Source organism: Argiope bruennichi, chromosome 10 (genome assembly GCF_947563725.1).
Source record: "Argiope bruennichi chromosome 10, qqArgBrue1.1, whole genome shotgun sequence".
Classification (NCBI taxonomy): Eukaryota; Metazoa; Arthropoda; class Arachnida; order Araneae; family Araneidae; genus Argiope; species Argiope bruennichi.
Window position 1 is genome coordinate 51,421,120 of NC_079160.1, and position 17,208 is coordinate 51,438,327.

General features: G+C 26.4%; 1 protein-coding gene across 2 annotated transcripts; it reads right to left on the minus strand.

Annotated features, from left to right (window-relative positions):
• Nucleotides 1–1,209: 1,209 nt before the first annotated feature.
• LOC129988678 (acetyl-coenzyme A transporter 1-like) lies at nt 1,210–17,126 on the minus strand. Of its 2 annotated transcripts, none has more exons than XM_056096950.1 (9): nt 17,005–17,126; nt 14,665–15,239; nt 13,475–13,629; nt 12,051–12,232; nt 9,674–9,858; nt 8,597–8,717; nt 6,415–6,627; nt 5,370–5,527; nt 1,210–1,814 (listed from the first exon to the last, which is right to left on the minus strand). In XM_056096950.1, the coding sequence occupies exons 2-9, from the start codon at nt 15,222–15,224 to the stop codon at nt 1,811–1,813; spliced, it is 1,578 nt and encodes a 525-aa protein (XP_055952925.1). In that variant the 5' UTR covers nt 15,225–15,239; nt 17,005–17,126; the 3' UTR covers nt 1,210–1,810. The 2 variants fall into 2 exon arrangements, with proteins under 2 accessions (XP_055952925.1, XP_055952924.1); XM_056096949.1 differs by lacking the exon at nt 17,005–17,126 and adding an exon at nt 16,668–16,973.
• Nucleotides 17,127–17,208: the final 82 nt, after the last annotated feature.

A 17,208-nucleotide genomic window follows, 5' to 3' on the forward strand; every position in this document is an offset into this window, starting at 1 on the left:
TTCAAACTACAATATACAAATTTATAAAACTTTGTCGTTAAAATCTTACTAACTATCAAAGAGTTTAGCTGAGTGTTAATGCTATCTGTGTCCAGTATGAAATATTATTATGACATGAAAAATATGCTCTTGAAAGAAGATAACAATAGTTATAGTAATAATGAAAAATATAAAGTTAGTATGAATATCTGCATGCCACAACATGAGGAGAGTGATATAAATGTTAAAATAACAAAAATGAATTTTTATTTCAAAACAGTAACATAAATTCATGATATTTAAGAAATGATCTGAAATAGTAAGATAATAAGAACAGATTATTCTTGCCTGTTATACAGACCTTATGGAACCTTAAGCTGAAATTATGATTGTAAATTGCAAAAAAAAACATTTCACAGGATGGTAAAAAGATACAATGCCACGGCATATTGTCAGACAAAATACCACTGGATACTAAGTGACACATATTTAAGTTTATCATTAGACTGTAATATCACATCATGAACTAACCATTTTTGATTAAAAAGCAAAAAAAAAAAAAAAAAAAAAAAAAAAAGCAAAAACTGCACATTGTCTTTTTCAGCATATATGATTTTGTTATAAAGTGCTGCCCTAATTTCAAATTCTTGAACATATTTTGAGCTAATGAATCAAAAGATATGTTAATAAATGGCTGCTCTTTCTTATTTTCTCATAAATTAATTAAAATTCTTCAAATTAAAGTAAATAACATCTCTATGCTTAGTTTATGTTATTATGATTTTTGTATGGTACATTTTACTTTTGAACTTTTATTTTTTTATTTAAATAGTGCATCAAACAAACTTTCAAATTAACCATTTAAATTGACATAACCATTTTAATAAGATACATCCACTACAATTTTCAATTATATGTTTATTATTTAACCTCCACTTGCATAACTGATTGAACTAGCCAAAACTCTAGTCTCTACTCTGTAAAAGTATTAAAAGTTTATAGTTAAAATGTGCACTAATTTTTCATTAATAACTAATTTTTACTTAATAATTATCATAATTATTTCACATGCCGAAAAAGATAAGATCTAAAATTTTTGGATAACTTTTCATATTTTAGTCAACTCTTAGTATTTTATAATATAATACAAAAATGTAAATAATCTTCTTTTAATGTATGTAAATTAAATAAACTGTTAAGGGAAATGAAAACAAAATTTCTATTGAAAAGATTTAAATTTCGTTACCTATTAACTTCTCATTTGAAATTAAAATTTCTTCAGTGATTCTTTAATAATATAATTATTTATTTGAGGTAATAATATTTACTAAAATCGAAGACAGCAATTATATTTTGACTAGATTTTCTTTTCTCGTTTATCTGGTTACAGTTTACTATTATAATAAATTTTTTATGCCACCTCAAAGACTTTTTTTCCCCTTCTTTTATGCAAGAAAAAAAATTATCCAATCATTGAGATTTACTCAAATAAAATAAAACTTTATTTAATTTTTCACTATTTAACAATATACAAATTTTATGTCAAATAAATAAAGTGGTACTTTTTTTAAATAGTGCAATAATTCAGCAACATACATGGTATGCAAAATGTGGACATACACAGGGATTCACACTCGTTCTAGCATTTTGGAATATCCGCTAAACAAAAGAAACATTTCTTGTAGTAAATTGTGACAGTTGTTTCTAAATAAAAATGTCAGATCATATATAACAAGCAAAATCTATGAAAATATAAATCTTGGTCCAAATAATGTGAAGTAAGTAATTCTTCTTTCAGGCTTGATACAGCCTACGTCAATTTCTTAAAATGTTACCTGTTATAAAAGAAAATGGTATAAGAAAACCACACATGAATGACAAAATTTAGAGATCTTATAGATAAAATAAAATCGGTTTTTTAAATTTTGAAAAAAATTTCATAATTATCTTTGAAAATAGGAAATTACTCATTTGAAATAAAGAATAATGTATCATATCATCAATGATTACAATCCTTCTCCTTCAAAATGACAAAGAAAAATATAAGCACTATGAAAATACTAATACAATCGTTTTTCCCTAGCACATTTAAAATTTAAGCATTTTAAACATTAAACATCAAACATATATAATTTTATCTTGCATTATTTCATTGAAAATTTTTAAATAATTAATTTTAAAAGACTCTCTTTTGAGTTATGAAATATAAATTAATATCTAACCTTAATTCTAAATTTGGAGCTTTGAAAAGTTTTCGTCCCCAAAAAGAGTCAAATTGAAACAGTTTTAGAAATTTAAATTAAAAAATTCTTCATTTCTAATCTAATACTTTAAAAAAAAATGCTTGTATATTTTGAAATTGATAATTAAACCAAAATGTAGTGTAATGCAATTGCTTATGAAGTTGGGGGAAGGGGGGGAATCACATTTCTAAATGAATGAAGTAAAAAAAAATAATAATTAATATTGAAATAAGTCATATATAAATAAGTTGCAGGGCAAATAATTCAATATTCTTTTTCATTATTCTACGCAAAATGGTATTAATAATAAATTTTGTCAAGTTTTTTTTTATAAATCTAACATATTTAAATTGCCTTTAATCTAACTGATATTATATATATAATACTAACTGCATCTGGTGACCAACTGTTTCATCAACAATATTGGTTGTACACAATTTCAAATAAATCTCTTAAGATGACTTCATGTGCATGATTCTGTCAATAAATAGTTTTTAAGCAACAAATTCACAGAGATATTAAAGTTGTGCTATTTCAATAGTCTTACATAAGTTTTGTTTATTTTTCATATGAGCGTTTTTGATAAAACCAGTCAGATGACATTATTCCGCTATTGTAGATATAACTGTCAGATTTATCCATCTCCTCAATTTCAAAGTATTGTAACTTCACATTTTTATTCATCTGGTAAGGTACACAGAATCTTTTCTTCAGCTTTCAGCAATCAAAGAAAATAATACGATCAAAATTTTAATAAAACAGTGAAAATAATTTGAATTTAGAACAATAAGATTGGAAATTAGGGGGAAAAAATGTCAAATTTCAGGAAAAATTTGCATGACTTTTTAATTGCTTAAGTTTAATTATTTAAAATGTTTTGAAATTTTGTAAAATTTATCATTGTGCAATAATATTTTTGGAAGTTGTCGCAGAAAAATAAAAATTTTTTTTTATTAATTAATATTTTTTAAAAAATCACTCCAAGGTAAACATTTCCATCCTCTAAGTTTTAAATATCTCGAATTTGTTAGCTGTGAGTCAAATGGTCTGACCTACAGAGGTTAATCCACATCACAAACATTCATCTTTACTTTTAGTATATATTTAAATATACAGGTGCTTATAAAAATAGAAATATACCTGTGAATAAAAGTGACATTTAAGAATGTGTTTCATCAGCATTTAAATATAGAAGCTATTCCTTTCGTTTTTTTTAATCTAAAGAAGTATATATATGTGTGTGTGTGTGTGTGTGTGTGTGTGTGTGTGTGGTAGTGTATGAGGTAGCTTTAGTAAATTTGTATACATCATGAATTTTTATCAAAAGCATAAAATGTCAGATATCCACGTACTTCCTAAGAGACCACATTGCTGGAACCTGATAAACAAGAGCAACTACCCAAAATAATCCAGATTTTAGGAAATTCTATAGATAAGATGTCTTAAATCATTATAGTCTACTCACAGCATGGTAAGACAAGCTCGATAAAGCAAAATAATAGATGGATGGAGAGCTGAGTGAAAAAGAACAATGTGTATTGAAGCGGTAATGTCTAAAAGAAACCAGCAACTGGCTGAAGAGACCAATCAGCATCTGGATTCCTCAGTGTCAATAATGACAGTTAGGAGACACCTACATAAACATAATAATTACAGAAGAACAGCAATTCTTCAGCCACTTGTCATCTATAATTCATATTTTATAAACTTTCTTTTTGAGCAAAAAAACGAAAATCCCTTTATTATATCCTACACAAAATTCATAACTTTTTGAACAATAGTTTCATCTAAAGAGAACTTTAAAACAGAGTAATTAAATTATGGATGTCCTGTCGATTATTGTGACAATGAAATTCCAATTTTTTTTTTCACTGTTTTTGTTCATTGCATTTTTCCTTTTCTAAAAATCAAAGAAAGATTTTGTTCAGTATCTTAGTAGTTTATGTAAAGAATAATAAGTGAAGTTACAGTACTGTGCAAGTTACATGAAATGGACAACTACAATTTTAATAGCACTATGATGATATGGCACTTGACTTCATTACGTAGGTTAATTCACACACAAAATTGAACAAATATAACGCTGTTAAAGTATCTCTATCTAATATTAAATTATTTTTTAAGGAAATCATAAATATCAATGTTTTGCATAGAAATTTAATGGAAAGTAATATAACCAATATTTTTGGTGATCCATTTGGGTGTCAAAAGCATTTAGTAAATTAATAAAAAAAATTATATCTTCAAACAGGAAAGTATTAAATAAAAGGTTTATATATCTTATAATATCTAATATGCCAAAACTCAAATTAAAAGGTGGAATTTTGGAGTGAATGTTTAGAATAAAAGCCTGTAAAATATTTATGACCCAATTCACTAAGCAATATTTTTTTTAATGAATGAATCTAGCACATACATATTATGTTATGACTGAAGGCCTTTATAATATTATGAGGGAATTATATGACAATCAAATTTTGAAGTTTAAAATATTTTGATGAAGAAGCAATTCAAGTAGGAATTACATAAAATATTTAATTATTAAAATTTTAACGAGCATTAAGATTGGCGAACTGGCTGGTAACCAAAGACGGCTAGTATCTAATACGCCAACATTTAAAGAAATCTAAATCTAATATGTCAAAATTTAATAAAAATTGGAGTGAATATTTAGAATAAAAGCTTGTAAAATGTTTATGACCCAATTCACTAAGCAATATTTTTTTAATGAATGAATCTAGCACCAATCCACTTAGAATATATGTGAACACAAATAGTAATTTTTTTTAAAAAATTTATAAGAGATAAAAAAAAGTAGAAATCAGATGTAATTACAGCCTAAATAGTAAAGTCCTAAAAGCTGCTTTAGAATAGAATCCAAAGGAATTTTAAATAAACCAGAATATTAATGTAATACAATCAAAATATTTTTCCAAATTTTATCATTATAGCAAGAAAAAAAAAAGATATGCTTAAAATTTATTACAGTGTAAAACTCAAATTATAAAGGCGGATTAATTGAAATTAATAATCAGTTCTTCTGTGAACAGCTAGTCACCGAACGCAACTAATAACAAAGAAAATTTCTGCATAAAATATTGCTATTATGAAAAAGAAGGCATGAAAAATGAAATACAGCAAATTTACCTCGGGCATTTCCATGCAGACACTGGGAGCTGTTGCAATTTACGCACGGTTCTTCTACCCCACCTAATCCATAAGAATCCAAAAATTGTGCAGATAACTGCCTCAACGTAATAACCATCTCTGACAGTCAAACACTTATGACCAGCTTGTGTGCATTGCTGTGGAAAAAAGAAAAAAAGAGAAAAAAAATACATGTTACTGTTCATGAATTGTTGTAATTCATTATCTGTAAAAATATTTTTGAAATACTTTACAGAATTTTTTTAATTGAAGAAAACTAGAAAAGTTCCATTCATAATAATAATAATAAACTGAAAGGACTAAATAAAACATTTGCAGAAATGATTTTCAAAAGCATTTTATTTTATTAACAAAATTGGTATGATAAAAATTAGGGTAACAACAAGAAGGGTTACAGTTGGTAACAACTAATAAAATATAAATTTTATTCAAAAATCATTTTTTTATGCATATTTTAGAGACAAATTTAACAAAAATCAATTACTAATTCTCTATTAATGATTTCCAACATGTCATATATATTTATAAATTTCAAAGGCAAAAAAAAAAATTTTATATACATAACTAGAAAGAAAATAGGAAAGCATATTTTAAAAGTAAATTACTATTAGTAATGATATAAAAGATTATCCACTTACTTCAATACCTTAAAGTAACAGTATTTACACAATTTACTAAATAGATAGATCTGATAGAACTAAACTATTGATATAAAAGAATATATTGGATTAAATTTGTCACTGTTTTTTCCCCTTTTTCCCCCTGCATTCAAGTTTTAAAAAAGTAAGTTTCCTTCAAAAATGGTTTAAGAGACCAAATGAGATTTTGAAGCTCCTGTAGTATGTGCATTTCATTAATGACACAAAAAGTTAATCTATATTTAAGATAATTTTTCAGTGTTATTCTAATTAAACTGCCATCCAAAATATAGAATTTTGAAGCTGAAAGAAAAGATTTTTTTAAAGATTCTAAAACAGTAGATAATAAAAAATCTTCATTAAAAAAAAAAAAAAAAAAAAATTACCAAAGCTAGTTCTTTAGTATCACAGCTAAACTCGGGGTTTTCACAGCCTGTAGTGGTAAGTGAGTCTACAAGCCATAATGCTAATGTAGAAGGCCAATTGCCACCAAGATTACAGATAGTATTCAATAATGTCATATATGTGCCACCTATTGTTGGATCACTAATTTTTGCAAAAAATGCCATCAATGCTACAAATATACTATAAACCGTTATCTGAAAAAAAAAAAAAAATTTAGTATAGATTTTTAAACACCACATTTACAAGTATTAAATCTTGAAAATACCAACACATTCATTTTGATAAAAAATATTTATCCATGGAAAATTCATATATATGTACTTTATATAATTAATGTATCAAAAAAAAAAAACTAAAAACTGTAAATAAACTTTCACATGAAAAATATACTATAAATTGTTTTAATAAACAATTACATGAAAAATATACTATAAATTGTTTTAATAAACTATTACATGAAAAATATACTATAAAGTAACATAGTATTTTAGCATTTATTTCAGTCTATATGCAGTGAAATAATTACAATTAATAGTATTTGATAAGTTATAAAAACTAATTTGATAAGTTATAAAAATAATATTGTGTATTGTGTGTAAAATAATATTATTTGTGTTTTAATAAATAAGCCAGTTACAAAAAAAAAAGAAAAGAAATAATAAATTTTAGTCTCTTTTTCACTAATTCTATAATTTTATTTAGAAAAACAGCATAAGGTCAGTTTATATAAGATTTTGGAAATTTAAATTAGTAATAATTAAGTTGAGTTATCATTAACTTTTGTAAAGTAAAAAAAGATACTTAACTCATAACTATTTTATAGTAAACATCTCTAAATAATTGGATGTTCAGAAAGTCAAACATGGTGCCCAAAAATATTAAAGTCACTTGAACTACAAACTGAAACAATGTTACAAGTACAATAGTAATGAAAAGGCAAACTTATAAAACTTCAAACATTGTAGGACATTTAAACCTTTTCATAAAATGCATCTTTTCAAAACTCTTCTTCTTTCTTAATAATTATTATGCCATTTTATCAATATAAAACTAAAAAATTTTAGTATCATTTTTATATTTGTTTTGATATCATTAAAAGATAGTTCAGATAAATATACAAGTTTAGATAAATCCTCAAAAATAATAAGTATATGAGAAACAGCAATTTCATTAGATCCATAGCACTATCTTGATAAAACTCATTTGCTTCAAGTAACGCAATAAACTGATAGATGGCATCAGTATCATGGCAAGCAGTATAAAATTTCTGCTGTTTACTAGGAAGAAAGTAGCCACTATTTTGTTAGCATGACCCAGTGTATAAAACAACAATCTTTTACAAATTTAGAGAACTCATGCCCTTACAGTGTACTTTCTATATTTCATATATGTTCATTTGGTTATTGATATATTCAATTACAGAAATTGATGGATTCAATTATGCAAAACTGCAGGCATAAAAACATATAATCAAATTTTTTCTCACGGTGTCATTGGGTTATCTGAAAAACCCATAGGAGTTCAAATCATATGCTAAACTTGTTTCTGTCAATTTCTGAACAAGAATGAAATAAAGATGAACTAATGCTTTTTGTATATTCATTATAAATTAGATTGTTATACTTTCAAATAATTTTTGCTGGGAATTCCAGATTTTTTCCAATTTTATCTAGATTCAGAATAAATGGATAGCATTTCATATCATGCACTATTCTATTTTTATAAAATTTATCAAGCAGATAATTGAAAATCATTGTCTTGTTAAGTCTCATAAGAAAGTACTCTATGAAGTAGTACTCATTCAGAAAAATTCATTCAGTTTAGAGAAGCTCATCTCCATTTTCCTCCTAACAGGGAAGATAAGGCCAGTTCATAAAGTTAACAGCATGAATAGTAATTGAAATTTTAAGTGATAATAGTATGTTTAAAGAGATGAAACCTATTATTTCCCTTCTACTAGAATAAATTACTATTATTATTAGCTCAAATCCTTTTAATTTATATAGTTAAAAGTTTGAGTTGCCCCATTTTTCAATCATTTTGTAGAATTTTTTTTTTAAATAAAATTTCAAAATAATGATAATTAGAGGGTGTTAACACTTGATGATAGATCAAAGTAAAGCATGGAATACTTAGAATTTACTATATATATATTTCCCTTACCTGATGCAATGCATAAGCTAACAATATTACTACATAGTAATATACCGGAAAGCCTCCAGATTCTAGTTTCACTTGATAAGTCCACCAAACAAGAACAGGAAAGATAAGGCCAAATAATAACCTAAGAAAAAAAAATTATGATTATGAAACTGTTAAAACAAATAAAATTACTATCAGTTTCAAATTTATATCAGGATTAAATTTAATATTACAAATGCTTTCAGAGAAATTTTGAGCAACTTGCTGACATATTAACAAATTGAAATGTTGCAAGTCAGAAAAAAAGCCCCTGTCCACTCAAAATGATGTAAGATTTTGTTGACTTTGATTAATTAGGTCATTCCTGCTTATGTAGGTTTTCAGTTCTTTTCAGAAGTCACCTTTGAGATTTATAATAAAGTCCTTTCAGAATAAATTCATGTTAATTTAAGAGTGGCAATTAATTGATCAAGCTTTAGTTCAAAAATTATCAATTTGCATCAAATTATATTAATAATTTCTCTCTGAAACAATTTTAATCATTTTATTACTGAATCAGCCATGTAAATTTTTCAGTGACAGGGCAGCTTCTGTTTAAAATGAGGGGTGTAGAATGTAAAACCAAGATTGTCTTTGTTTTACATTTAGTACCACTCATTTGAAATAGAAACTGGCAAGCCAGTAGAGAATTTGCATGGCCAGTTGGTCCAGATTGGTAGTGAAAGAATACAAATCTTATTATAGATCATAGTAAGATTATTGACAGAATATTTCAACTGGCCTATTACGCTTTATACTTCACATCGATATGAGAAAAATAAAGCTAACATTAGCTGATTTGTCCTGTACAACTAACTTCTTCAAAAAAAGATTAACTTTTAGTAGAATCTAATCACAAGTTCATGCTCCTTTGATACCAAAGCCAAGACATTAACATATGGGCAGTCCTGAAGTCCAGTATGCTAAAACCATTAAACTTGTTCATGTAACTAAATAGTCTGAACCCTAACATGATACATACAATTGTCTTAAAACATCATACTTGTTGTATGATGTTTTAATGGAAAGAAAAATCAATCATAACATAAATATATTCACCTGAATGGATAAGCCAATAAAAATACTGATAAGGGTTTTGGCCCATTAGTATACCGACTTATGGCAAGTGGTAATAAGATTTGCAAAGGAACCATTGGAACAGCTAAAAGGGCTAAATTTTCTTTATGTACACCAGCTTCAATCAACTTAAGCCCAGTTACTGAATCAGTAGCAGCAAAGGCAATCTGTAAATAAAATTTTTGGCTATATTACTGTTCTTATAATAACAAGATTAGTCTTATTTATAATCTAAATGAATATAGCTGATCTTCTTAGAGTGAAAACTTGCAAATAAAATTCACTTTTAACTATGTTATCTTACATATTTCAATAAGAATTAATAAAAATATGAACAAAAATGTATTTAAATAGAGTTTAGAGTTTTTGTAACATGATATTCAAGACATGGCAAAGCATTTGGTAAATCGAACTAATATATTTCAAGTTGATTAGCTTTCATGTTATTGACAACCAATTTTGAAGTAACACTTGATTATTTTGAAATGGATATCATAATTCTGAACCAGAAACAAATTTCAAGGATATTACCCCAGTTGACAACTCCCACTCCAAACTTCTGTACCATATCAGCCAGAGGACATTAGACTATAAATAGATTTAATAGGCCACATTTATACAGCCTTTCTTTAGTAGAATCAGAACTACTTTGAACTTTTGAACACTACATTTTGAACTTTGAACCCTACATTCCCAAAGCTACAGCCTTAACACCAGGCCACTGCAGTTTTTTAGAGTCTATTAGAAATTATTTTGAGTAAATTGGTTTAGCACCACTTCTTTAAAATAAGTAAATGTTTTTAGTTCCAACTACAGTTATTATTTATGAGTTACAAAACTGTTGTTTTGCATGATTCTAGAACTTTCTATATAAAATTCCAATTTCGTAAACCTAAATGTGAAATATTCCAAGCTATTTTTATCTACAAAATTCTTAATCTTAATTTAAATGTATAAAGATGTACAAATAAAAAAAAAAGTTACAATTTTTTAACTACATCTGCACCTTTTATGTAATTAATTATATTAATTTATAACATAAGAAGACATGATCATTTGAGTAATTTTAGACATCACATCTGCTTTGAAAGCAAACATTAACAATAAATTTAATCAATTTTAGTTTTATTTCATGATTTCTTTAAAAAAATTCACTTAGAATTACATATATTATTTATATTTTTGATTTTTATTTATTTTTTGAAAATTAGGAAAATGAAAAAATTGAAACATTTTATAACTGTATCAATAACCAGTGGGGCTTTTTTTCAGTTTGTTTGTATACTTATATTATTGTGATATATTTTGTATTCACCCTGCTTTGCAGGACAAGAGAATCAAACATGTCTTTTAAAATTTGTTTTAATGATTGATTTGGCCTAAAATTACAAATTTATTGGCAAGATCCCTTACCTACTACATTTATGAGTTAATGTATTCAAATATTCATGAATGACAAAATATCAATCAGTCAATCAATTTATGATTAGGACCAAAGATCTAGTCAGATCAACAATTCTAATGATAAAGCCATACAACAAATTCATTTTCTTGATTGACTTTTTTGCATTTTCATGTTCATATGCGTGGGGAACTTTCATGTTGATAGATTTGTCTCAAAATTTGATGTATATGTATAATTTTGGTGCATAATTATGTATATATCAATTATATTATATAATGTATACATATTAATTTGGTTTAATATGTAAAATGTGCATCAAAAGCATGCAAAACAAATTTAATATATCTAGCTTATACCATATTTAGTTGATCATGTTTAAAAAGTAGACAAACCTAATTCCAAAAACTTTTCCCCTTCTTTCTCGCAGATACAAGGAAGCATAAAATATAGGGATCCAACAAATCTGAGTGTTGAATTTTTTTTTTTTTTGACAATTACAATGCTTTCTGTTGTGCACAAGAATACAAGAGAGAATTGAATGTTAAAAAAATGTTCAAGTAACATGTACATTCAATGTTATTTAAATAAATATGTTATTGTACAAGTTGTTTAAACAGACAGTGCTGTTTAAACAGATGTGCAAATAAGTTTTCCTGTTATTTCCATTCAAATTGAAAAAATTAGTTTTTATTAAAAATGTATGCTTTTATTTTACATCTTAAATTATATAAATGAAATTTGGTTAGGGTAAAAACGATACTTAATAACATTAACAGACTTGCTTTTTATTTATAAATGTATTACTATAAATAAAAAATAAAACTTTTTATAATCAAAATTTAAACAGCAGTTTGGATAATGTAAAACATAAATTTAAAAAGAATAAAAGCAAAGCAAATGATTTTTATTAACTACCTATTAAATAATTCATCTCAAATGTAATGCAAAAATTACCTTTGAAGTTAGAAGAAAAGCCACAACCAACCACATATTTCGAAGGCCCAAAATACGATACAGCTGGCAATAAGTATCTTTAATGCCAAGAATATCAGATACTCCCTTTTCTTTGTCTGTTTTGAAAATTAATACCAATGTAGTCGAAATAAAGAAAATTATTCCCCATAATCTCAAGAAACCTGAAAAAAATATTTACTTAGTTAATTGATGGAAAATATAATTATATTAAGTAATTCATACATATTACACACACAAACATATTACACATGCATACACATGTAATATGCAATAAACATGTGTATGCATGAATAACATGATTAATACACAAAACATTTGTTGTAAGATAAAAATGTTTCCATTAAGAATTCTTATTTTTGTCATGTATGTTCCTGAAAAATGATCTTGCTTTACTTATAAACACACTAATTGTTTTCAAAAAGCTATGATCTTAAACAAACATTGTTCATCAAGTTGTCTGATCCAATGTTGTATCCAAATCTACCTAGCTCTATTTGCCTATTTCATTACACTTTTAAGAATTCACTTAAGTAAAAAATAAATAAATAAACAGTTAATTAACCAGATATTGGATATAGTTTGGCTTATTATGTATTCTATTAATCTGGTAAATGTTACTAGTTATCACTGATGCTAGTAGTATCAATGTCATATTACCATTGAAAATTTAATTTAAAAAATATGCACTCATGTTTCAAATATAGAAATCCTGAGTAGTATTTCTACATTTGATTATTATTGCTATTTGTATATGTTAGTAGCTCTAGCAAATGAAAAGAAGAAAAAAAGTGCCTTTAATAAAAAATTTTGATTGCTATTATCGCAAAAGAAAGAGCATTTACTGTAAAGAACTCCTACCATTTGTTCTCCCAAAACAATCTACTCCTACTGTCACATAATAATTAACTGAAAATAATATTATAAAATTAGCATATTTGCAAGATTTATGAAAGAAGTAGAATTCTAAATTTCTATATTTACAATTATTTCCCAGATAGTTATTTATTAGAGAAAAAGTGGAAGGAGATTGCGATTTAATTATCATTTAGTAAATTTAATTTTAGCTTTACAAGGCATATAATCTGCTCATATGTACTAAAAATTCATACTTCTACAGAAATAACTATTAAGAATACTGATTGCAACATTAAAAAGCTAAAGGAGCCCTGAATATCATTTAGTAAATTTAATTTTAGCTTTACAAGGCATATAATCTGCTCCTATGTACTAAAAATTCATATTTCTACAGAAATAACTATCAAGAATACTGATTGCGACATCAAAAAGCTAAAGGAGCCCTGAATGCTCCAATACTGTTTTGAGAGTTCTTAGTCTTATAAAATAATGAAATATGGTTTATGAAATATTTAAAATATAAATATCATCATTCAGTTAGTACTTACTGGACAGAGTAACTATACCCTCAGGTTGAGGAGTAAATCTGAGATATTTGTTACAGAAATCAGCAGATTCTAAAGCTAAAAACACAACATTGCCTAAGAAGTAACCAGCTGTTTGACCAACAGTATTACAAATAGAAGCATAGCCAACATTCTGCCTAAAATAACAGAAATAACGAGTCAGGATGAAATAAGCTTCAAAGTTAACAGTAAAGAACAGCATATAAGTTACCATGAAAACTAGCCACAAAACCGAATTCTGAAAAAGTACATACATGTTCTCTGCAAATGAGATTTTTTAATCGGATGCAAAATTACAGTACAGTCCTATTTATCTAATATATACATGTTTTGTTGATGTCTCAATAATAAAATGGGAAGAGGACAGTTTATATACATATTTTACGATCTACTGTAATAGAATACAAGATTAAAGGAGTCATTTTTCTAATGAGTTTATATTCATAGTATTAAATTCCGTCCTTTAAGTAATGGATGAAAAAAATAGTTTCTATTTTCAAAATATTTATTTGATCCAGTATTTTGTGTAGAATAAATACTTTCTGAGATTATTACATTATAATAAATACAGTTATACTGGAGTGATATGCTTTTCCATTTCTAATAACTTTTTGTCAAGATTTACAAGAAAAACTCAGAAAACAGCTGTTATTCGTCAATTAAATACTTAAAACTTACAATGATTGTATTACCTTAATTCCTATTTTGCATGCATTCTCAAAAATAAAACTAAAGGAGCCTAATATCAAGATTCAATCTTTGATATCCACTGTTACTTGTAAAATCCAACAAATACTACATATAACTAAGATTTTACTTATTTATTATTATTAAAAATTTACACTCTAAGTGAAAAGCAAACACCAAAAATATTAGCTAATTTTTCATTAGATCAGTGTTAATGTGAATATTATTTTTCCCTTTAGTCAAATATATGCAAGTCTGCCAGATATAACAACTTCATGTTAGTTGATATTTTGAGTTTAAAAAATTTTATGCGAGAAGTAACCATTATACAGGTCAAGATATAAAAGTCAAAATAAAATACTATTGCATGCCTGCAGTAGCATATGGGTTTAAATACAAAAAGCATTTTAGATAAGGTCATGATAATTACATTAAAGGTTTTAACAAAAGTTATAGAACTTATTAACATACAATATAAGTATTACCTTGAAAGCATTGTCAATGCCCAACCATCTACAGCAATGTCTTGTGTTGCTGCTAAGAAGTTCATGCAAAAGAAGATAATAGTAAGAAGCAACACATTAGGACCATTAACATCATCTCCCAGAAGTGAGGATACAGATGTTGATAAAATTATCATAAACAATCCAATCAAATACTGAGTAGGTATTAACCAAGTTTTTCTTCGTCCTAAGCGCCTCCAATATAAGGAATCAACAGCTGGTGCCCAGAGTAATTTTACACTGAAAGGCCAGTTCACAAAACTGAAAAGTGCTTGTTCTGAATAACTAATTTTTCGATTCTGCAATACCATTGGAATGCTGCCTGCAAGCCCCAATGGAATACCTTGTAAAACATATAGAAATAATAAGATTATAATGTTTATTTTATCATTCTTCCAAGTTTCTAGATCATTCTTTTCTTTCTCAGATGCATGGTTCATAAATGGAACAGTTTCTTCACGACCACTTGCTTCATGCATGTCATAGTGAGTACTTGAGTCCTTGTTTACTTTTCTGCGCTCCATTTGTCCTTGAATCTTCATATTATGAACTTGAACCTAATATAATAAAAAAATCTAAATATACAGATTCTAGAGAAAAAAACATTTCATGCAAACACAAAATATGGTTAAAATGGATGCACACAAATATATAAAAATTCATAAAAACAACAGAAATAACAATATTAATCTAACTGAAAAGAATAATTGTAAATTAACTATATGCCAGTGATTAATTACCAAAGATTGAATGTTAATAGACTTCCAATGACTATTAGTATTTATTTGAAAGAAAAATACTGTGCAAGCATTTAAAATATGTTTGTGTTCCATTATCCTACTCTAAGGAATTGTTTTTGGATGTCCAATTAAAAACACGGGAATTATAAGAATTTATGATAGCCTTAAAAATGGTATGAATTTGTCAAATTACCATCCAAGAACTAAGCTATGTAAAAACCATTAGAAATGAGCCTCAAAATATCCGATTATAATTCAATTATAAAAGCGATAAATGAGAGGACATCTCATTTCCCAAACTTTACATCACAGTACTGTAAGACATGATGGATTTGTCTACAATAGCTCAATTTCAAATATTATTGAGTAAAATTCTTAAACCTCCACTAAGCAAAAGAAATTTGACCTTCTTTCAAGTTATCATTCAAATCTCAACACAAAGGTCCATACAGAATCATTATTGTTAATTAGCTTTAACATATATTATTAAAAGCTGAAAAGAATCAAAAGATGGGCATTTACAATATCTATTGTACAATTAATAAACTCTCTTAAATGTTTAAAATAAAAATCAGATACAGAATTTTTAAAAAGCATATTAATATTAACTGCATTTGCATCAATTAAAGAATCAGAATTTACTCTCTTAAATCAGAATGATTTAAGATCATTGTAACAATATCTTCTTCTTGAATAATACTGACTTGACTATAACAATCACATTAAACGCTGTTTAATAGATTGTTAAAATATTAAATAGAGAGAGCCATCCACAGAAATATATATTGTTAAGAACAAACTCTTTTTTAACTTTAAAATAGAGCCAGAGAACCACGATAACATATAAATTACAGTTTACTGAATGAATCATATTAATGAATTCAATACAGAAGGTGCATAAATTTACGATACAAATAACAAATTTGACTACACAATATACAATATAGGAGAAAAATTTATACCAATACAACATATTATTATTAACAATATAGTTGACTGTATCAAATGCAATATTATGTTATACTAATTCGCTGAATTTTAATTGCTAAGACACTAAAACGTATTTTCTAAATAATGAAAATACATTTACTGATCCGTCAAGTATGAAAAATTTATTAATAAGCAGTAAAAATATATATGCTTTTAATATACTGTATACAAAACTAATATTTTGGTATAGTTAGGATATCCAAATAGGATTTCACACTACAAAATTATTACTAAAAATAATTGACATTTACATACAAACACTGACATGTGCTTAGATGCAGCAATATACCATAGTTACTTTAAGCAATCCAAAATAAACTTCAAAATTTTTAATTTGCTTTCGAAGATTTATAGAAAAAAAAATCTTTCTGTCGCAAAGAAAGAAATCGATGAAACATCCATTCGAAAGATTCTGGTCATTAACGAATCAATTAAAAGAATTTCCTTTATAAACAGTGCACATATGGCATAAGAAAACAAACATTTGAAGAGATAGTAATGGTTCTACTTCACTTAGAACTTTAAAGTACGCTTAACCTATAATTCAATATTCGTCTGAAATAAATCAATAAAATGATCATATGTATTTTACATTATTTCTTTCCAAAATCACGCATAGTAACTCATGCACGAACTTGAACGATGACGAGTCACTCACTAATGTTGACAACCGCTTGTTGATGCTAGTGCTAGTTGTTTTGTGACTGCGTCTATCGTTCGCGCACAATTCTAACCGGTTCCAATATTACACGGTTATAGCTCAATCAAATGTATCCAAGTTATTTATATTTAACTG

Bases quoted from the DNA above. Each gene is read 5' to 3' on its own strand.
- LOC129988678 (XM_056096949.1), bottom strand. The intron at 13,630-14,664 runs GTAATACTTATA...CTGTTATTTTAG, and splicing joins GCATTGACAATGCTTTCAAG to GCAGAATGTTGGCTATGCTT. The intron at 8,718-9,673 runs GTGAATATATTT...TTTTTTTCTTAG, and splicing joins TTATTGGCTTATCCATTCAG to GTTATTATTTGGCCTTATCT.